This window comes from Vitis vinifera, chromosome 12 (assembly GCF_030704535.1).
Source record: "Vitis vinifera cultivar Pinot Noir 40024 chromosome 12, ASM3070453v1".
NCBI lineage: Eukaryota > Viridiplantae > Streptophyta > Magnoliopsida > Vitales > Vitaceae > Vitis > Vitis vinifera.
The window spans coordinates 15,656,377-15,680,555 of NC_081816.1; the positions used below are offsets into that span (position 1 = coordinate 15,656,377).

At 34.0% G+C, this 24,179-nt stretch overlaps 1 protein-coding gene across 17 annotated transcripts; it reads left to right on the plus strand.

Annotated features, from left to right (window-relative positions):
- Positions 1-1,386: 1,386 nt before the first annotated feature.
- Positions 1,387-21,052, plus strand: LOC100854651 (uncharacterized). 17 transcript variants are annotated; one of them, XR_009467097.1, is made up of 7 exons: positions 1,388-3,105; positions 7,775-8,208; positions 9,015-9,161; positions 12,364-12,520; positions 19,631-19,833; positions 20,086-20,144; positions 20,365-21,052. XR_009467097.1 is itself a non-coding variant. In XM_059741145.1 (2 exons), the coding sequence occupies exon 1, from the start codon at positions 1,580-1,582 to the stop codon at positions 3,086-3,088; it is 1,509 nt and encodes a 502-aa protein (XP_059597128.1). In that variant the 5' UTR covers positions 1,387-1,579; the 3' UTR covers positions 3,089-3,105; positions 12,364-18,612. The 17 variants fall into 17 exon arrangements, 1 of the variants encoding a protein (XP_059597128.1); XR_009467095.1 differs by having other exon boundaries at positions 19,631-19,765; XR_009467098.1 differs by having other exon boundaries at positions 7,775-7,846; positions 9,015-9,077.
- The last annotated feature ends 3,127 nt before the right edge of the window (positions 21,053-24,179 follow it).

Genomic DNA, 24,179 nt, shown 5'->3' on the forward strand with positions numbered 1-24,179 from the left:
AAAATGCTTGACAGGAGATATGAACTGAAAATTTGTTAAAAGGTAAGGTATTTTACGTCAAAATAAAAAAGGTTTTAGGCTTCGTTTCATAGTAATTCTATGAAATATTTTTAACTTTTCTAATACTTGAAATTTTTTATATTTTAAGTCTTAGAAAGACTAAAAATGTTTTTTAGAATCACAGTCAAATGCATTTTTATTTTATGTTCTCAAAATATTGAGGCATGGTCAGAATTTATGCTTTGGTAAGATTGTAACTTCTATTGAATTATTCCTAGCAAACACATGGGTTTATATTTAATTTGTGTTTCTAATTTGATTTAAATTAAAGTACGTTTGATAGTGATTTTAAGAAGTATTTTTCAATTTTTTTTAATACTTAAAAGATAAAAAATTTTAAGTATTAAAAATATTAAAACATTTTAAAAAATCACTGAAAAACTTAGTTTTTATGTTTCAAAATGTTTTCCAATTATGTTTATGAAATATCTTTTCTTAAGCTTTGCCAAGCTCTACGCTGGAGCTGTCTATAAGAAGTAAGGGGGGTAAAAATGATAAATATTAATATAATAAAACAATTATATGGTTAGGGTATTGTTGGGATATATATTTTTGTTTTTTTTTTTTTAATTTTTAAAAATAAAAAAATTGTAGAAATGTATGTCTTATTTTCTATTTCTAAAAAAAATTAAAAATAATTTATACTTTTTTATATAAATGTTATTATTATTATTTATTTGTGAAATTTTAAAATGAAAAATCTATAGATAGACTAAAAAAAATTGAACAAAGTTCCTTTTTTAGCACTTCACCAAAAAATATTGAATGGTGATGTGGCTAGGGGTTTTGGAAGAATATAAATAATCTTTGATTTTTTAAAAATGTGGTAAGTGAAATCCAATCCACAAAATAATTTGATTTATGGATAGTATCGTTGTAGTAAAAGTCATAATATTATAGAAATCATTAACGTAGGGTCTAGAGGGAGAGATCATAAGCGTCTATAAAAATCTATTTTTGACAAAACTACCAAGGTGGAGTACGATAGGGGCCGAGGAAATTTTGAAACTACCAAATTAAAGTACAGTAGGGGTAAAGGGAATTTATGATGGAGCATTGAAATGCGTAGAAATTGGAAAGAACATCAATTCATAAGATAACTAAGTTATTTGAGGAAGAGATTAAATGATAGCAATATTTTATCAATTAAAGAAATTTAGAGTGTGTTTAGCGATAATTTTAAAAAGTGTTTTTAGTATTTCTAATATTTAAAAATTTTATATTTTAAGTATAAAAAAGATTAGAAGAACCTTTTAGAATGGCCGCCAAAATAACTCATGAATATGTGTTCTATGTGTAAATGTTGCTCTTACCTACATCCTACCATACATTATTAGAATGGAGTGTATGGGCAAATGAAATGGACTGGCAGAGAAGGAACACCATTTTATCTGTTTTTCCTTTTTTGGCTGTTTCAAAATTTTAAACCCCCCCTTCCCCCTTCAGAACGGTTTAGAAGTCAAAACCCTAATCTTCACGTTGTGGAACCCCGGAGGTGCTGAATCCAAATCCCATCGTCATGCCACCGCCTTCTTCTTCCACAGCCGCCGGGCCTCCGCCTAAGCACCCTATGGCAGCCGACCCTTCCGCCCAATCTCTGTCCCAATTGTCCAAAAGAACCCGAGAACTTCCCAATCTCTCCCATTGCCAGGCCTGCAATTTCCGCATCACCAACAACGGCAAAGATCGACTGCACATCCTTGATAGCTTCTGGCGCATCGTTATTCTCTGCTTCAAGTGCTTTGATCAGATGAATTCCGCCGATCTCTGCTCCTATTGTCTCTCTCAATTGGGCGAGTGCCCTGGTTTTGGTTGCAGTGATTGTAAGCGTCGTGTCCATAAAGATTGTGTTGCCAAGTATAAGGGTTCCGCGCCTTGGTCCTATTGCCCGTGTTTGGAGTCTGTTTGTTTGGATTGTTGGCTTCCAAGTTCGATGCCCAATCCTGGTTCGAGGAGTACTAATGGTGGGAATGGGAATTTTCAGGAGAAAATTGGGAGTGGTAGGGTTTTGGGTGTGAGTCGTAATAGGATTTTGGATAAGGTTTCGAGGACGGAGAGTTTGGAGGATGTAGTGAAGGATGTAAATTGCGAGGTGGAGAAAAAGTTCGTGGTAGCAGCTAGGGCCAAGGAGAAGGCTTTGAGGAAGGTGGTGTTAGCTAAGAGTGCCGTAGAGTTGGCTACTGGTGCTTTGGATTCGGTTGTTAGGAAGGATGAAAACACTAGGAAGGCAGGTTCTGAGGGCCCTTTCATGGATGATGCGGAATTGGCTTTTCGGTTGCATCGAGCTATGAATAGTTCACCCAGGATTTCAAAAAACTTCTGCTCAGTGAATTCTGTTTCTTCAGCTGTCCCAAAGGCTGTGAACTGTGACATTGATTTCTTGGGTTCCTTGGGTAGAGAGGGTAGTGTGTGTGGGAATATTGATCCTAATGGAACTGTTTCTGAAACTTCAGTTCATTGTAGAACTTCTGTTAAGTTGAATGTGTTAATTGAAGAGAGCAAAGAATGCCATGGAAATAACATTACAAGAATGGGGGCGATTGAGATAGGACTGAATGGGGGTGTTGATGCCAAGCCTGATCCTGAAGATTATAAGTTGGAGTTACCATTGAAGGAGGGAGAGGGAAGTTGTTCTAATAGGTTGGTTAACTCAGGTGCAGACAACAGTAGTATGGACTGGGAGTCTCAATCTTGTCAGAAACAAGATCTGTTGAGACTTGGTTTGCATGCAAGTGACTATGGAACTCAATGTGGATCCAACTGTGGCAGGGATACTATGCTGCAGGATAAAGGATGTAGTAAAAAGCCTGATCGCTATTTAAGAAAGTATAGCAAGAGACATGCAAGCTTGAAAGCAGTTCTGAATTCTGTAACCAAAGTTCATTGTGAAGGTTACCTTGAGAGCCAGGCTTCTGCTCCTGGACTGCCTTTGAATTGTTCAAAGGCATCAGAAACATTCTCTGATGCTTCTTTTCAGTCTTGTGCTGTACCTGTGCAAGCATCTGCATCTGCAAGGGGTTCATCCTGAGGCCAGTTCAAGAACAGGTAATAGAAGGCCTCTTTCTTCCTATAACATTCAGTTACTGACATAGGGATTTTGCACTTTATTATGCTTCCATGATTATAATGAATGTACATCCTATTTGGAAAAAAAAAGTCATTGTACTTTCTTCTGTGTTCCTCCTATCACTAGACCATTTCATGATGATGTAACTTGCGTTGCTTACATTGAATAGATTATTTCAAGCTCTTGAGATTCTGTAAATTGGTTTAAGCATAGAGTACCCTCTCTAGTTTGCCATTATACTTTATGTCTTCATTTGTTATTCTTGTTTAGTAATTGACTAGGAAAGTTTTAAAAAGGATATTTGCTGGGGATGATGGAGGAAGGTAATAAATTGATGAAGTGGTCAATCGTGTGCGCCCTTAGGAAGAAAGGGGGCTTTAGGAATTAGTAGTATGCTTGTTCTTAATAAAGCCTCATTGGGAAAGTGGATTTGGAGATAGGCGAGTGAAGAACATAGATTGTGGTGGAAAGTGGTGGTGGATAAGTTTGGGGTTTTAGAAGGGGGTTGGTGTTCCATAAAGGGAAACGGTTTGATGGGTTATGGACTTTGTCATGCTATTAAGAAGGGTTATGATTTTATTTTATTTTTGTTTGGTTAAGGCCTTATTTGAGATAGTTCTTTTTGTTTTTGGCTCCCAAACCATAATTTCAAAGGGCAGTATTCATATTGCAAAATTTTCATTACACATGAAAAAACTTCTTGCATAAGCTCAAATAGAGATTTTGCAAGAAGCAAAATTTTTCTTGGCTTTCATATTAAACTCTTTTATGAGATATAGACTTTTTTAACAAAATTATCCAAAGAGGTAGAGAGCTCTTCTTGAGCTTAGAAATGAGCTTTTTTCTTAAAGAAACAAATCTACAACAAACGAGTGGGAGAAGCAAGATTCCAACCTATGTAGAAAAACGTATAACAGATTTACAGTTCCATTGGACTGAGATGTGAATTCCTGTGATCTGCTCTGTATAGTGATGGATTTCATGATTGATGTCCAAGGCTTAACAAGTATGATTTGGATAGAGAGCCAAATTTTTGTAGGATGTGTGTTATTGGAAGATGACACTTTAAAAACAATTTCTGGGTCTCCTTGTCTTGTTTTTCAAACTTTATCTTTTTTACCTTATCCCTAATCATTTTTAAATTCTCTCCTTTTTCAAAGTAATAATTTTCTAGGGAAGTTTGAGGCAAAAAAAACAATGATCAAAATCAAACAACCATATGCATAGCAAAGTAGGAGTATCCAACAAGAATTCCACACCCGCACTCATGTGTCATTTTAACACAAACATGCTAGGTTAAGTTGGAGAGTTCAGGTATCATAGGCTGTGTTTATGAAGGATTGTCTTTTCTTTTTCTTCCTTGATTTGTCATCTCATAATAGAACAAAGAAAAGCCTCAATCTATGGGGGACATCACCACAACATACATCATACCAGAACCATAATCTTGGCTTTTTGCAGAGAGACAAGGATGTAGATTTTAAGAACTCATCCCACACTCTCTTCATGCCTTTCCACAAGTCTTTCCCATGAGAAAGCCCTCATTAGTGAGAACACCAAACACCTTTTTCAATTCTATACTTGCCATCATACTTCAAAGGTTGTCCCCCATTGTAAAGCTTCAAAGCCATTTGCTTTAAAGATTCACTACAATCCTTAATGGCCACAAGTTTGGGTAAAATCACACCAATAGAAGACATCCATTATACAAAGCAAGCAAGCAAAGAAAACCCATTTGGGAAAACCAATAGATCAATTAGAAGGGCACTCATATGGGTGTGAAGCCCCCTTCCATAGAAACATGAGCTTGCATTGGATAAGCCCCTTGCCACACCAACATGAGCTTTTTTCTTTCCTTTTCTTTAAGGTTTCCTAGCAACCAAATGGACTATAAAAATCCCAACAATCAAACAAACCAAAAAAACCATATACATAGGAGACTCTAGAGAAACAAAACAACAAAAATACTATATTTCTAAGATGGAGATGGAGAAAGAGTGAGGAAGATTGAGAATGTACCTTGAGAAACCTAGAGAAAGAGATCGCATTGGTTCTTGGTAGTGGAGGCCAACAATGGAGCAGGAGTGGTGACAATTGGGGGGGAGCAAGTGGTGGTGATGATGGCAAGGACAACAATGGTTAACAATGACAAACATCAATGAGCAACTGACGCCATGTAGAGGGAGGGTCGGGTGTGTGTGTCAAAAGGAGTTTGGTCAAGTGGAGTAAAAGTTAGAAAAATCAACCTTTTTTTTTTTTTTTCATTTAGATAAATGCCTTTTTCTTTTTTGGGTTTCTTGATTTACATAAAAATATTTGAAAAAGATTTATAAGTTAAAAACAAAAAACTTTGAAGTTTGAAAGTGGCACTTAAGTTAAAAATAATAGACCCTTAGTTCCTAGAAAAGGAGGGGTAAAGGGTACAAAAAGAAATTTTAGGTCTGGTTTGTGTAGTTGGGGGCTCATAGACAAGGTTCAAAGTAAAGGCCAAGTCTAGTACGATTTGATCGAGTTGTATCCGCCTTGGCCTTTTCCACTCCAAGTCTGATACCTAATACCATCTTAAACATAGATTTAGCTAGGAACCGATTAAACTTGGTTGTCTCGATTGAGATTTTGAGTTAATATGGTTGAATCATCTGAGTTGACTCGGTTGAATCATCTGAGGTGACTCGATTGAATCATCCATGTTGACTGAGTTGAATTATCCAAGTTACCAAAACATTCCCGAGTTAAACGTATAAATCGTTTTTTCCCATTCAAATCACAACAAGAAACACCAAAATAGAGAAATCTTTGAAAAATCAAAGATTCTCTTCAAAAAAAAAGTTTTTAAAGAACTGTGATTGTACTTATGAGAAGAAGAAAAAGAAAGAAGCATTAATCCATCAGGATGATCATAGATGGACTACATGTCTACAATGCCTTCTTGTTGGTGGTTTCTCTATGGTGAATGGTGAGAAACATCAAATTGTTCCACTAATCACCGGTGCTATGTGCTGGGTCACCTCCCTACTTCATCTTCATTGCTTTGTGTTCGTGGGTGTGCTCTGTAGAGGAGACTCTTTGCCTTTGCTCAAATGGGTCATCAATCCTCTCTCTCTATGTGGTGTGGTATGGGGAATTTGAAGAAAAGCGATAATATGTTAATATAAAAATAATTTATTATTCTAAATGTTTATGTGTGGTATGAATTGTGTTTATATGATAATGGTTTACTATTTTATATTCTAAAATGTGATATAAATCATATCAATTTACCTTATAGGCTGATGATGTTTTGAATTGAGAACTTGAAAAACAATTTTGTATTTATTCTTCATCAATTTGAAGACAATTGCATCAGTTTATATGATAATTTTGTTTTGTTAGTTTTTAAAATTTATTTAGTTATACTTATTTTTTAAAACAATTTTCATAATTTTTTTTTATAATCTTTGAATATTTTTTACTATATAATCTGAGTCAATGACCAATATTGTGACTTTGAACCATGCTTATAGAAGCATTTTGTTGAAGATTTTGATGAGTGATTTTGAAAAGAACCATGACCATTTTAACCAGGATTTCTTAGTTTTAGTTATAAACAAGATATGTCTTGATTAGAAATGGATTAGGTGGATTAAATCTTATATCTCCATTGTTAGTTCACCATGTTTGCTAGTCAACAATGGAAGAGACTTATGTTTGTTAAAAACATCTTTTCTAGCTTACTAATTCATTCTATGTCCTCATTTGTGGACTCTTGGCTGGTACAAGTAGCTTTAAAAGATTTAACATGATCCTTCATGTGAGGGTGGAATTCGGTATTAATGGTTTTTTAATGCTCATTAAGGCTTTATTTGGTTAGTGATTGTGGAGGTTTACTATAGAGTCAGATGGTTTGTGGGGCAGAGTCATTTTGGGTTTGCTTGGGAGGTGGAAGGGAGTTGGTGCTCTAAGGAGGGTAGGGAAGTGTATGGATTGGCCCTGGGAAAGCTATTAGAGGAGGCTGAAATACTTTCCAATCAGGAACAAGTATTTCTGAGGTCCAAGTTTTGTTATGATGTTTAGTACAGTGGATCTGTTGAAATATTGTCTCCCAATTTCATGCTGCAAAGCAGCTCATGTGTAGTTCTTCTGTCAATCCTCTGGTGCCTCCTGTCTGTTTCTAGCTAATTTGGTGTGGGGTCCTAGGGTTCCACCTAAGGACTCTAATGCTCAATATGACTATTAAATTTGGATGCACAGATTGAGTTTGCCATAGCTTCCAGATATGGCAAGTGTTGGACAATGACCAACCAATGGAAAGGAATGTGCCGTAGTTCATCTTCCTTGAACTTGGAGGGCTGTTTTGCCCAAAAGTCCTTTTTCAAATGGGGAAGTTGAGAATTGAGTTTGTTTGGTTCCCTGGGTGCCTGGATCCAACCATGTTTTGGCAGTTTCTTAGGATTGAAGAAATCTTTTGGTCTTTTTGGTATTTTTCACTTGTTTTTATTGTTGGGAAGAAAAATGGAATCAGAACTCCAGAGAACCTTATAGCATCAGTTTCATTTTTCAGGTTCCAGTTACTTGCTTAGTGTTACCTGATTTGCTACTCCTAGATCCACATTTTACTCAACCTAATCCAATGCTTTTATACATTGTGATACTTGCTTCTTTGTGCAGATGATGTGAAACTCCCTTGATTTACCTACCGGCTACAGGGAACTGAAATGAGTTGGAGTAATAGAGCAATTAGTTGAGCCTTTACGAACTAGTGAAGTGGCACTGATTTTTCTTCTGTTCTTTATATTTCTCTAATAACAGGCTAGGATATTTGGGACTTGTAGAATTAATTAAAGAGAGGATACAAAGCCTCTTTCATATTGGCAATTTAGTGAGGATTTAATGTTCCCTGTTTGAGCTATTCATTTATAATAAATATTTCTCAATGTAACTTCGTATTAATCATTGTGCATTGAAATTTCATATTTATCGTGTATTTTTACAGTTTATTGCTGTTTAGCCTTTAATCCAAATTGAAGATTTACAATGAGGTTTGGGTGGTTGTAAAGAAGATCAAGAAAAATGATGTCTTACAACTAGTTGGGGTTGAAATGGTAGTTAGATTCTCAAGTTTTATTCTCTGTTCCTTTATTTTTGTTTGACTGAACAGAAATGGGATTTTGAATTGTATTTTCTGATATATGATTTCATTTTTTTCCCTATAGAAAGTAGAATTCGAAATGATTCCATAAGGAAGTCGATTGGCTATATACAGATAGCTCATCCATCCTTGTAATGCTTCATTTTAAATGAAGTTCATGCATATAAATATTTGCATACATGTATGATAAATATATATTGCTAAATTGAAGTATAAAACACTATCCAATCAATTTTGTTTATTTATTTATTTTTGATAGGTGCTATCCAATCAATCAATTTTATTAGAGATAATTAAGTTAAAAAGAGGTAAGTATAGGTGTTCATCAATAAAATACATAAGCTTAGAAAACTATTAGACTGAATAAAACCATCAAACACCTGTCCAATACTTGTTCAAACAATTGTTACCAATAAGATTCAATATTTAACATGGCTTCAACAAGTGTACAATGTTTCCATGTAGTAGGTTGTTCTTTCTCTTCTACTACCATTTTTTTCATCCATTTTATAGCTTAATTTGCCTTTTAAGCAACAATATACTAGTATTTTAAGAACAGGATTTAATTAGAATTTTCTTAAAAACTGTTAAAATACTCGAGTACTCTCATATTGTGTTTATCATGTGACACATTATGTATCAAAAGCTACACTTACGATACATCAGAAATGCATATCATTATACACTAAAAATGTATCATGTTGTGTATTGTATCAGTTTTGCTATAGTTTTTTGACAATCACGCATGTGATCCTGCAGTTTAATTGTTATGAAGCAGTATCTTTATGAAGGCACCTGGCTGAGGGTGTGCTTGGATGTCTGGTACTCCCTTGCCATTGATTCATTTTCCATTATCTACACTAGGGGTGACAATTGCTGTGCTCATGTTGGGTCATGTCTTATTAGGTGAGAGTATTCCACAGATCTTCTGAATCTAAATATGACATGTTTAATAATTGAGTCATAATTCTCTAAAATGAGCAGGGCCCATTTAGCATATAAGTGATATGACCCAACCTATGTAACCCATTTAGTAAACAAAATTAAATTAGGTTGGGTTAAGTCATGTTAAAGTTAGCATACATAATTTTTTAACTATGTGCTAACTTGATATGATTATCACCCATTTCACATGACTTTGACCCATTTAATAATACTCTAAACCAGTTAACTTGTTTTGTCAAGTAATTTTTTCATAAATATAATAAAAAAATTCATATGAACTATCAATAACTTTTATTTTCCAAAAAAAAAAAAAAAAAAAAAAAAACTTATGACTGTTAAATGGATAATACATGGTTCAAGCCATATTTGTGTTAGTATGAGGCAATAACAATTATATCCTGTACTAACATGCTAATTTTGTCGATTCTTTAGTCATATTTATGGGTCGTGTTAAGAATTGCTGGCCTTATTCTATATGGCATTTGAAAGGAATTTTAAATGATTGATATTTCCTTTTTGCATTTTATATCCTTAGTATAGGGATAAAACCAAGCTAAAAACAAGGCCTTGTCAGAGCAATAGCCTCTTGTTTAACATCTTTAAATAACTATGATTTATTTAGCAAAGAACATGTTCATTTTTTTATATTTCTGAAAAAAATGTCAATTTGAGATATTGTTTTCTTTTCCATTACTAAATATTTTTTTTGATAGGTAATCAAAATCAATTTATAAAAAGTAATGCTGGAGAAGGAGCTCCAAAATACACAGAAAGTATACTAAGAAACACCTTAAAGCAATACAAAAACAAAGAGAAACATTAACAACCCCCTTATCCCAAACCCAAACACTCCACAAAATCTATTAAGGAATGAGGTCTAGGAGCTATGTGCATCTTGCACCAAGCCCCAAGATTACAAGAAAAGGAGGATTTCAACCCTTGAATTGACTGACCCTCGTTATCAAATGTCTTACTATTTCTTTCCTTCCAAATAGTCCAAAAACGGTATAAAGGAGCAACCCGTCATGCCTTCTTCCTTTTCTTTCCCACGAAAGAACCATGCCAACCTAACAACACCTCTCTAATCGATGAGGGGAGCACCCACACCACACCAAAAAGGGAGAACAAAAGATGCCATAAAACTCTTGTTCTAGTATAATGAAGGAGAATATGATCCACAAATTCTTCCTCCTTAGGCGCCCACAAATTCCAAATAACCTTATTGGGAAAACACTTCGTCTTCCTAGCTCCAACACCCTGTATAAGGATTTTACAAAGAAAGCCCTATCCTTAGACTCAGTCCACAGAATCTCATCCTCCCTATCCTTGAACACCCTCCTCCCATGCAATCTCAGAAGGAAGCACTCCAAGCTCTTCATCTCCCGATCATTGAAATGCTTAGAAAAGCACTGAGCCCAACACCCTTCCTCAGAAGAATGACTCCAAACCTCCTCCATCCATGCCTCCTTGGAGGAATTTTTTAACAAATAAAGAGGGAAAGGGATGCACAAAAGCTCATCACCACACCACTTGTCCTTCCACAACCTCACCCCCCTATCATCCCCCACCAAAAAGGTATATCTATAACTGAACATGTCCCCTTAGTTCCTAATGACTTTCCATAACCTTACCTTGTACGCTTTCCTCACCTCCTGGGGGTGCCATCCTCCTTCCTCGTATTTTCCGTTGATAACTTGCCTCTAATAAGCCTCCCTCTCCTTGGTAAAGCGTCAATTCCATTTGCACAAAAGAGCTTTATTGAGCAATGAGAGGTTCCTAACCCTTAAACTACCCTTGTGTGTAAACAAAACAACAGACCAACTAACTAGGTGAGGTCTCCTCTCAAGGGCCCCTTCTCCCCAAAGAAAGTCTCTTTGAATTTGCCCCAACCTTTGCCCAACCAATCTTAGCATACAGAACAAGGACATAAAATAAATAGGCAAGCTGGACAGAGTACTGTGAATTGGGGTACGTCTCCCCCCCTTAGAAATATACCACCCTTTCCAAAGAGCCAGTCTCTTCTGAAACTTCTCCTCCACACCATCCCAAACTGCCACTGACTTTAAAGGAGCATCCAAAGGAAGACCCTAATAAGTCGATGGAAGTGCCCTAACCTTGCATCCAAACTCGTGCACCAACTCTGATATTCTCCACCCTCCCCAATGGGAGAAGCTCACTCTTTTCTAGATTAATTCTTAACCCAGACATAGCCTCAAAGCACATAAGCACTCAACTCAAATAAGTCAGCTGATTTGAGGAAGGCTCATAGAATACTAATGTGTTATCGGAAAACAGTAAATGAGAAACATCCAACCCCTTTCTCCCTCTTCCTCTCACCTGCCACCCCAGCAAAAAACCACCAAGCTTGGCCTTAGCAAACAACTAAGGGCCTCTATGACAATCACAAACAGATAAGGAGAGAGAGGGTCCTTTTGTCTCAACCCCCTAGAGTTTTGAAAAAAGCCTGAAGGAGAACCTTTGACAAGAATAGAGAAGTTTACTAAATATAGGTATGTATGTGTGTATGTATATATAGAAGGACATCTATATATATATGTGTGTGTGTGTGTACATATATACATATGGATGGAGAGATATATTATGGTATGTCTCTTTGTTCTGAATTGCTCCAAACCCTTCTCCTGTCACAAATGTCTGATAAGAGCTTTCTAATCCTCTATCTGGGGTCATTTTTCCCTAGAACTTCATTTGACTGCAGGGAAAACATAGGAAAAGATTGTTAACAACTGTCCTTGAGTTCCATCATTCATTCATATTACCGTGTTACTCCTGATCGAACAGGAAATGCTTCACCAGCAGTGATTGTTTGTTTCACATGTTTCTGCTAGAGTCGCATATATTAGGAATTAATCTGTTTTATGAACGCCTTGTTTAGAAGTAGGTAGTTTCTGAATTGATGTAAATATCCATTTGTTTTGAACATTAATATAGTCAATTTAGCATTGTTAATGACTTGAATTTCGAGTAGTACTGACTATGTTAGAATTATTTCTAATAGAGTCAGTACTTTCTAGTAGTAAATAGTCTTGCTCCCAACTCTAACATGGACAGAGTAACTTTCCAGCTAAGCAATGCCTATGAATGTAAATGAGTTTTTAATGGCTGCTTGAAATATTCTGAACTTTGTAAATTTTTAGTGCAGGCCTCCAAGGACTAGCCTTTGTTTAAACAATCTGATGGACCTATCTTTGAAGTCTCTTCTTGGCTCCATTGCTACAATTAATATGACAACACTTGCAAGTGCTTGCCAAGTTTGAATCTCTCAGTTTGACAGAGTGAGATTGGATTCCCAATCATTTGTAAGGTCCTTCTTTGAACTAATTCCAAATTATTAGCTTGTTTTGTTGTTCTGGATTGTTAGAAACAATAAAAATCACTTTTTGACTCTTAAGTGAATGCTTCATATTGAGCATGAGGCAGAGGAGAGATAAAATAAGGTTGTGGCTTCATTGTTTGTCATATCATGTTGTTCTTAGTAAGTAGGACCACCTTTTTAGAGAGCATGGGGGAGAATAGTTTCAAGCAGTATAGACTTAGGAGAAACTTATCTGGACAAAAAAATAAAATAAAATAAAGCAATGTACTTAGTAGAAAGACATGAAAGGGAAGTGCCAAGCAAAGTTTTTAAATGCAAAAGCGTGAGGCAAGGTGATGATGAGAGGGTCCTGCCAGAGTGAAAGCGAAGATCATGAGGTCAGGTTTCATGAAGGTAAGGTTAGGGTTTTTCTTCAAATTTCTTCTCTATTCTTAGTTTTTACTCTCTCTATGGGATTTTTGGGTTAAATGCTCTTCATTTTTTTTTCCAATGTGGCCACCTCATCCACAAAGACCAATGGAAGCGTACGCCGCAATCCAAAGGCGTAAAAGGCTAGCCAAAATGTGCCTTTGCCATGACTTGCTGCAAAAGGCGTATGCCTTTCTGGACTTCTGCTTTTTCTTCCAAGCCTCAAGGTGTTTTTGCCACAGCTCGCCTTGAGGTGTGCTACAAGGCGCCCCTGAAAAATGGCTTTAAAACCTTGGTGCCAAGAAGATAGAAATGGATCCTATTTGTGTCCTTAACAAGTGTAACTAACTTTATGGGAATATGGAATAAAGGACTTATTCACAATGTGAACGCCAAGGAGAGGGCCACTAGAATGAGATATTAGCTTAATATATGCTAAGAAGATATAAAAAAACATGAGTTACTTGTTCTGATTAAAAAAAGGAAAACATACCTTATGTGTGAAAATAAAGAAGTTGGATGAATCATTCTTGATATTATTGTAGATCATTAAAGAAAAGAAAAATACACTTATCAAAAAAAATTAAAGAAAAGAAAAATACAGATGAGTTTAGAGATGTGAGTTGGTTTTAATTTTTGGTAGTTCTTAACCAACCTATTGAAAATATGAGATTGGTAATTTCAGAAAGGTAACTAAAAAATAGAAAATAAAGTAAATCAATAGTATGAATTGTACTAATTTTTTTTTCTTTAATTAGTCTAATAACCTTAGTGGGATTATCATTTTTGTGGAGGAGGAAGGTGTGGAAGACAACTTCCTTATGTTTCATTTGTAAGTGTGTAATGGTGTAGGACCTTTGAAAGAGTGGAGGTTTCTAAGCCCTCTAAAGGAAGTTGAATTTTGGTTGATACACGTAGGTAACCCAGGATAGTTAGGGATTAGAGGGATGCTCATGAATCGTTATGGAACACTAGTTAGAGCATTCTCTAAAATGTTAGTGTGTCTAGCAACTGAGGAGTAAATGTCAACATTGCTGGAGTGCTGAAAGCTAGCTAAAGCTGAGGGCTCATCCAATCTTCTAAGAGAGGGAGATTTTATTGGATGCCTCTCTTAGGTAAATGAGGCAAGAGGCTCGGGGAAGCTCGACAAGTGGCTTTGTCAGAATTTTGACATTACTTTAGACTTGAGATGTTCCTTTTGTTGGATTTTTGCAGCTAATCACATGGTTGAATGTGGATACGTTAGCAAAATGGGTAGCCAAATAATTGATCTCTTTTTAGGGGGTTTCTTTTCCTAGAGTATTGAGTTCTGAATTGTTTTCATTTTTTAATTTTACAATTCCTTTCATCTTTAGAGTAGATAGTTACTCTTCCTTTTTGTCGGAGTTATGTAGTGGTTGTCTTTTAGGGAAGGATTTGTTATCTTTCTTTGTATTTAGTTATTTCATGGCAACAAACTGATGAAAAAAAAAAAGAGAGAAAAAGCTAAAGGAAGTTATTGGTGTGTTATTCTAGGATTTTTGTTTCCTTTTTTCTTGTTTTTTTCCCTTTGTTTTCTCCGTGTGTTCCTAGTGTAGTTAAATATCCTAGTTAGTTGCTTGGGTTTTATAAGATATTGGTTGCCTTAGGTAAATAGTATGGATTCTATGATTCAACTTTAATACACCTATCAATGTTTGTGGGAATAGGGGAAAAGAGAGTGCTTTTACAAAGACACTAAGGGAAGGGCACCAAAGTAAGGTATTTGCTTAATATATAGCATGGTGAGGGTATTACTATGTCAAATATGGGTAGCAATGTTGGTTTGGTGATAAGGAAAGATAAAGGGGGATACCACTTTGGAGAAAAAAAAAAAAGAATGATTTAGCTATTGATCGTATTGAACAAATTGGTAGTTGTTTGAACATTACATTTAGCATTGAACTCAATTTCCAAGGTAGGGTTTAATGAGAGATTTTTTGAGGACCACTAATGATCTTATTGGATTTCTTTCTTCATTGTGTATTTTGAGTTTGAAAATTTCTGTATCTATTTAAAGGCTTCTGTAAGTTCTATTTGTTTGACATACTTTTGTTGGGTGAATGAAATAAATATATTTAAATTTCAAAATGATTTATACTTAGATCCTTCTTGGATATGAACACACACATATACATACCCTTTGCGCGCACACACATACACATGAAGCATACAAGTCAAGTGGTGCCAAAACGACAAATAAGAAGAGAAAGAAACGAAAAGGCTTCTAACTAGAGTTCAACCGACCGACAATATTTAACATAGATATTGAGGGCTCATCCATGAAGCTTCTAGCCCAAAGCAAAATAATACACTAGAATGATATTTGAAGAGTTTGATATGACTACTCTATATTTTCAAAAGATATGATTCTTTCTTTTCTTTCTTTTTTTTTTTTTTCCCAAATGGTCCAAAATAAGCTTAATGTAGCAATTCTTTCCACCTTCCTATGCTTCTTTACCACAAAGCTCTCATGCCAATTGACTAGAGTCTTTCTTGCTGAAGAAGCCAGCACCTACTCCATTCTAAATGTAAAGAATGACAAATGTCAGGAAATCCATTTCTTTTACCTATTGAAAAAAAAAAAAAAAGTCAGGAAATTCATGTTTAACACAATTAAAAAGGATGTGATCTACTGATTCTTCTTCAGCCTTTGGAAAGATAACATTGATTCACTAATGTTCATCCTCTCCCTTTTAACAGATCCAATGCCAAAATCCTCAGGCAAACCACTTGCCATGGAAAGAACACCACTTTCCTAGGCATCCATGAGTCTCAAAATACTTTCATAGGAAATAGTCCTCCTTTCTCCGATTCCAGGTAAGTATAGAAAGATTTGATTGAAAATTTCTCATCCTTTGAATACTTCCAAACAACCTATCCTCTTCATTCCTCATTACTAATCTCTCTTGAGTCCTCATAAAAAGCACTTCAACCCTTTCAGCTCCCAATCATAAATTTGTTTTAAGAAACAAGGTCTCCAATGCCTTCCTCATTTGATTCTTACCCCACAAACTTGACCTAAGATCCTTTGAATTGGCTATGACAAATAAAGAGGGGAAAGTGATGCTCAAGGAAAATTCACCACACCAAATATCCTTTTCAAAACTTCACTCTTTACCATCTCTTACCATAAAACTAATTTTTTTTTAAGTCTTCCAAACCTCACCTTATTGCCTTCTACAACCTTACCCCCTAGACTCCCTCACTTTGCTAGAACACTAGCCACTCGCTTCTTCCCTAAATCTCTCAACTATGACCCACTTCCTTAGTGGCTCCCTTTATGTAGCAAACTTCCAACTCAATTTGCCACGCAAAACCTTATTACGGATAGATAAGTTCTAATGCCGAGCGCTTTTTTTTTAATCCATACAAGCAATTGGCCATCTCACCCAATAAGAGTTTTTCTTAAGGGCTCCACAACCCACCTCCTGAAATAAAAGAAAGGACATCTCTATGAATCTTCTTTAGCATCAAGCTCACCTTTCTTGGAATGACAAACAAGGGCATAAAATTTATTGTCAAGCTAGATTAGGTGCTTTTAATCAATGTAAGTTGTCCACCCCTTAATAGGGTGTTGTCGCTTTCACAAAGTAAGCTTTTTGTGGAATCTCTCTTCCACCACTTTCTAGACCACCACCACTTAAAAGGAGGCTCCCAAAGGAAGGTTAGGTAGGTGGTGGGGAGCTCACCCACCTCATAATCTTATTAAGCAACTAACTCTTGCATATTAGGCATACTCTATTGGTATTAATTTGCTTTTCTCCACATTAATTTTCAATGTAGAAACTACCACAAACCATGTAAGACTCCTATTTAAAAAGGTTAATTGCTCTTGGCAAGTGTCATAGAAAATAAGAGTGTCATTTGCAATTGAAACCCTCAAACCCACCTTCCCTACTCCTTTTAAAAAAATAGTTGAGAGCCTCCATCTCCTTTCAAGTAGGGTGAGAGGTGTAGAATGGTAAAATTTAACTTTTTACAATTTATTACCAACTCAAACTGAGTTAATTGTGGGCTAACTACAAAAAACAAGTGTTCATAATTAATTTTAATTGTGACCAATTAAAATTCATCACATGACATAAATTTTCTACTAGTAATGTTATGTATTACATGGGCCCTCATTTTCTATAATTGGCGCTATGCATCATATGACATAAATTTTCTATTATTGTTGAGGGGTTAAAGACTATCTAGAAAAGTCTTGCAAATTTGCTTAAATATTATTTTAAACTAAAGAATAAGATTTTAAAAGGATTAAGAAATATCCAAGAATGAACCTCCTGATCTTTATAAACAGGGAAGGTCGTTGCTAAGCTCAAGCTACAATTCATAACAAAAGTTTTAGAGAAGGGCTTTGCGGGGACATTCAAAGCTACTTTAAATATTCAAAAAGACTTCAAATCATCTTCAAATCTTCAAGGATTTTTTAATTTTTTTGAGCATCTTCAAATTGTCAAAAATTTTAAAGCTTCGAGTTTCAAGCTCCAAGATTGAATCCATAAAAGACTTCTTAAATTTGAGATCAACTTGCTCAAGCCCTTAACCAACATTGCTCAAGTCATGCTAAGGCCCTAGAGTCAATCCAAGGCTCAAGTTAGGTCAAGACCCACATCAAGTCAAGGCCCAAGTCAAGGCTCAAACTGCATCAAGTCAAGATCCAAGGTAGGCTTAAGGTTACGACATCGAATTAAACAAATCCTTCATTCAAGATTAAACTCCTTCAAGCCCTTGATTGACAATGAGGAAAGAATATCAACCTTAAACTATACTCAAATGTTTTGGTAGGATTTGTTTTGTTAGAAATTCTTAAGAAAGTTCATGTGACAAGCATTTAGACATTGATATGAATTTTTATATGATTTTTTTGAATATGTTCAATGTGCTTGTGATATGGGTTTTTCTATTTGTTTTGAAGAAAAATCTTAATATAGATGGGCCGATTAGACATTTAGACATGGTTTAGAGTTGATATTGCTTCAAGAAAATGTCTAGGGCTAAATTGAGATATAAGTGAAAGTGTAAAGGTAATTTTTATAATTTAACAAAAAAAGGGATGAAAGAGGTAAAACACAGCCAAAAAAGAGAGAGAGAGAGAGAGAGATTCAAAAACCCTTAAAGAGTAATTCAAGCGAAAATTAGGACATGAAAAGGTGATCTTGACACAAGTTAAAGAAGATGGAAAAATCCTTTGAACTATGTTACGATTTGATCCTTTTTTAGGTAAATAGGCTTTTTGGAAAATATCCCAAGTTTCTCTCAAATAGAATGAGGTTTTTTATACCACTCAAGTTGTGTATTTTATCTCTCCTAAAGAACAAACATGAAGTTCAAAAGTTTGTTCACTTCTTACAATCTAATCGTGTTCATGAACAACTTTTCGAGGGGGCATTTGTAGAAGGACAAAATTTAATTTTTTATAATTTACTATATATTAAAATTAAGTTAATTATGAATCAACCCTAAAAAATTAAATGTTCATATCTAATTTGAATTATAATAAATCAAACTTCATTGCATGACGTAAATTTTCTACAAATAAAAAGAATGTCATGTGTCACAGGCTCCACACAGGAAGAAGACAAACTGTTTTTTACCTAAATAAATAAAATATATAATCAGGCAATTAAAGTGTTTCTGTTAGAATAAATAAAAATAGTGGTATGGGGATTTGGAAAAACATTAGGAGTTCAGCCTCAGAAATTCAATTTTGGTTAGGAATGGAGGACGGACTAAATTCTGGTTTGATAGATGGGTGGGGGTGAGACCATTGAAAGAGAGCTTCCCCATGTTATTTAGCCTAGCAGTTTCTAGATGCATTAGAATGGCAGATTTGTGGCAGATAGAGGCAGAATGTGGCCAGTGGTCCTTGCATTTTTGTAGTCACCTCCATGATTAAATGCTGCGAGAGTTCAAGCAGTAGGGGAGGATTCTTTACTTTGGAAGGAGGAAAGCAAAAGGGGATTTCTAGTGAAATCCTCTTATTCTTCTTTAAGAGCTAAGGGGAGGAATATGTTTCCTGCTCAACCACAAAGGGCTGTGTTTCCTCCACAACCACAAAAGAAAAGAAATTATGTTAAAAATTATTAATTAATTATTAGGGTGGGACAGGTGGAGGTACATACAAGAAGGGGCCACCTATTCATTTCTGCTCCATGTAACTCATGAAAGTTCCAGTTGACTAGACTATACCTGACCCTCTTTACTGTTCTGTTGTCAGTCCATGGTTATAAGCAATTCCTATGTGAGAGAACAAATCCATTGGAAGAAGATATAGAGGATCATGTCCAAACTGACTTGGAGATGATTCCATTGCTTTCATAGCAGCATCTAATTAGAGGACTGAATGGACAGCAAACTTGACAAGACAGACTGTTATTGAGTGAAGACTGTATCAAAGATAATGATATTGCTATTTTTATGTTTTAGTTCATGACACCATTTGAGAACATTTATTATGTAATATTTAGTTTGTTAAAACTAGTTATTGATGCCTATGGTAGCATATGTTTTGTAGTAACATGTTACTTGCTGACACTTATGGTTAAACACTTTCATTTTTCATTTGGTGTGGTACCTATTTTTTTAATCAAATACGTATATCATGGGATTATTGTCCCTGTTAATGGATTTGTAATATTATTTGTTATTATCACATATGCAGGAATTGAAAGTTAAGTCCAGCCAATCCAAGGAATAATGAAAGAGTAGAGATCTTCAAGTTCAGATGTAGAAAGAAGATAGAAAATTGGTTCAAACACCAAGGCAACTGCATATACTGGATTGAGATGTGAGAATGGTATGTCTAAGCCAGGATACACATCTCTTTTAGAATGAGTACTACTTGGGCTTAGTTTCAATGTCAAGGTGAGCACAACCATTCAGTTGTAGATAAAAATAATGAAAGGACAATACTGTACCATTGTTGACATGCTCGACAAAAGTAGGTTTTAGTGGAATAAATATGAAAAGTGGAATAAATGTGGATTTCATGTGCATGTCAAGGAATCGGTTTTTTCTTTATAAAATTTATTTTCTATTTTCCTTTTGCTAGCAGATATTCATGTTAAGTTCTCATTTGTTAACAAGTATGTAATGTTAATTTTAATATGCTTGCAGGGATAAGCAGATGCTAAGGTTTATTGCAGTGAAAAATCACACCATATCAGCTGTTCTTGGTAACTCCTCTTCGCCTTCTAGGAACCTTAACTTTTGTCGCAATCTTGTTGACATGGAAATTGAAAATTTTGAAAGACTCATGTCCTCACTCACTCTTATGCACTTGTCTCCATTTGCTATAGATCAAGAGCTAGGTCTTTATCCTCTTTGAGTTTATTCTCAGCAATTTTTTTTTCTTGGCCTTGTCCAATTTATTAAATCCAATCTCGTTCTTTCTAGCCAAATTTTTATGGAAATCAAAAGCCCCATCAAAGCTCAAAGCCTTTTCTTGGTTAGTACTGCATGAGAAGGTAAACATCAATAACATGTTACAGTTGAGAAGATCTTACAATTCTCTTTGTCCTCATTGGTGCATCTTATGCATGAGAAGTGGAGAATTGATCGACCATCTTTTTCTATGTTTATTCATTAAAATTGAGAGTTTGACACAAGCTTTTCAGTCTAGCCAAGATGAATTAGGTTTTGCCCAGGTGTATATGTGACATGATGATCATCTCATTTAGAGGTTTGAGAAGTTCCATCATTGGAAAGACCCTTTGGCAAATTGTTTGCCTTGATATGCTTTGAATTGTGTGGCAAGAGAGAAATGTTAGGATATTCGAGGAAAAATGGAGAATGGAAAAGATATGAGATCTACTTTACTTCTATTCCTCCTTGTGGGCTTCTTATATCGTTGCCTTCTATTCCATTCAATGTTATTCAACTCAGTTATCTCTCCATTTGTAATTCAAAGGCGGTGGATAACGATGAGAGGCGTTGAGTTCGGTTTTGAGGAGATGTTACCTTTGTCTATTCTTAAGTGGCTTATATTTTTATGTATTGTTCTCTTTGTATGAAGGTGGTGTTTAGTCTTACTTTGATTAATATTCTGTATTTTGTGGGGAAGACCTTTCATCATTTTCTTGTACTTTTTTCTTAATTATTATATCTTCTGATAAAAAATAAATAAATGAATAAAGAGCATATGCCAAGGGAATAAGGAAAAAGTAGATCTATAACGAGTTTGTGTTGATGTTGGGGATGTTGTGGAAATGAAGTGGCTTAAACAGCAATGGATGCAGTTGAAGCTTCGGATATTGACCCCAACATAGACAAATTAGATAAGCTAATGTAATGTCGTGGTTCTGACCAATGTAAATCCATGACCCAAATTTTCAGGGCCGCAAAGGCAAAATATGGCAATGGTTTGTTGGACCTTAGGATTGCACAAGATCGAAATGATATTAGGGCAAATTTTGCGATGCAATGGCTAGATCGGTGTCCGAGTGTGGTTGTTAAGCAAGGATGGTAGGTTGTGTGTCTGTCTTAATTACTTAACTGAAATTTGTGGCACTTGAACATGAAACTAGATGATTAGGTTGTGTCCAAAATAGGTGTGATGTGCAGTTGACATTGCGTTTGATGGTGAAATTGAGCATGGAAGCAAAGCTGCCAGCCCTTTTTTATGTTTTCTTTCTGTTATGTTGAAATGGGTAGATTTAGACTAGGAAATCTGTATCATATTTTTAGCTATTTTAATAATGAGCACATTATTCAGGATACCATGGGAAAATTCAATAAGAAGTGTGGCTCTCATATTATTGCCCACCATTGAAATAAGGGGGGAATCATGCAAGTGTATATTAAGTTCAAGGTTATGTTTGTTTCTTGAAAAATATTAAGAAAAAAAAAATACAAACAAAAATGATTTTTTTTTGTCCTAAGAAAAATATCAAAGAAAATAAAATATAATTAAAATTAATTAAAAATTTATGTATTTTTAAATTATTTAATTTTTATATTAATGAGTTAAAATAAATAAAATGAGTATGAAGTAAGAAATTAAAATAATTTATCAATTTTTAATTTATTTTTTTATTTTCTTTTCCTTACATTTTCCTTCAAATTTTATGGAACCAAACATAGCAAAAGAAAAAAAGTATTTTAGGAGCCTAAAGTTTTGCTACTGAATGGAAGAATGGTCTGCATTCATATCAATGGCAACCTAGATAGAATTCTCTTTAAGTCAACCCCTTTTTCATGGCAACCCATACTAATATAATTGCCCTTGCACTGATATCTCCTTGGCCTGTAAAATGGATCAAGAACCTTTCACAAAGCATTAAGTTTTGCCGGGTTCACTTGCCCTTTGTAATTTCATAAATTTCTACCGCACTAGAAATGGCTTTCTCCTATTGGGGTGTTCTAGTGGCATTCGATTGTGGTACTCTATTGCATAAAGTGCTTTTATTGGTTTTTCAATGGCAAGTGGCCGTCGTCGAGTGGTTGAACCAACCTCTACTATGGATCCACCTATTGATGAATGTCGGCCATCCTTAACTATTCGCTACACCCTTGTTGATTCGATAGCCTGAAAAAGATCGAATATAATCATTAGTCATTTTTATAACTAATTTAAAATAACCACTATTATTATTAATGAATAAATTACAACATCTTTTTAATTATTTTTTTTTTGCTCTTTATGAAAAAATAAAAATAAAAATAAAAAATTGGGATATTTATAGTTTTATTAATTGTTTTGAAATGAATTCTAGCTATGTTAAAGGATAAAATATTATGTTTATCATTTTTTATTATTTTCTTATTATGTGACTAATTGATACTAAGGAGTGTCTTTTATTTATACCCCTCTATTATTATTATTATAATTATATTCTTAGGTAATTATGTGCTTTTATAAATAATATGATAATATTAATAAGGCATAAAAATATAAAAAAAATACTAATCACAAACTATGATAATATGAAGGGGAAATCATGTAAAGTTTCACTAACAATCCAACAGTAACACAAATAAAATTCCAAGATTATCCTTCACTTTTTTCCATTTTCTATTTTTTTTTAAAATTAACATGACAATTGAAAAAACTCATATTTGTTATTTTTTAAAAAGAAAATTGACAAGTGGCAATCAATCATGCCACATGATTTTTTTTTCAATCACGCTTATCAATGTTTTTAAACTTGTCATGTGGCGATCAACATACAACATTATTTTTGTTTTCTTTTCCTTTTTTTTTTTTTTCATTTTTTATAATATGCTAATTACACATTCTCATAAATATTTTTAATATAATTTTTTTCACCCTTTCATTTTTTGATTTTAATTATTTATGAACACTTTAAATATAAAATAATAATAATAACATATAATAAATCATTAATGAGAAAAAATTAATATAAAAATATATATATAATAAACAAATTTAACTTTTTACTTATAATTTTGTAAATTCCTTGTTTTGATTAAAATGTTTATATTTTTAAATTTTAACAAAGCAAAATGTTAAAAGTTAAAACCACAATCAAGTTGTAATCTTTTTTAATTAAAAATATTAAATATTTTAACTAAAAAAATTTATAAAATAAAAAATCTTATGTTTTAGGAATATAAAAAATCTTATATCCTAAATCTCTAAATGTGTTCTTATGTATTTATTTTTATATTAAATTTGTTCTCATTGATGATTTATTATATATTATTATTTTATGTTTAAAATGTTCATAAATAATTAAAATCAATAAATATGAAAATATGAAATTGTGGAAAAATTGAAATTTAAAATTTTTTATGAAGCCAACATGTTAAAAAAACAAAAATGTGGAAGTATTATGGAGGAAAAAAAAAAGAAAAAAGATTGGCTGTTGGATGATGAGGGTTAGAGGGGTAGTTTTGGCTTGTTAACGATTTTTTACTATAGAAGTGCATATTTTGAAAGTTATTTTACTCAAAATGAATGAACTTTAAAAGAAAAAAGTCAAAGTTTCAATTTTTTTTTTTATTACATGATTCTTCCTAATACTAATCATTAATTAAACTAAGGATTTCTATTATAATTTCATGGAATAACATCTCATTATAATTATTGTTCAAATTATAAAGACATTATTATTATAGCACATAATTTTCACTATCCATTTCAAACTTCTCTAAAAATAAATCATAAATTACAAAATAAAAAAAAAAAAGTTAGTTTCATTCAAACCCCTTAGGTTTGATGTAAATACTAAACACATTTAGCATTCCTA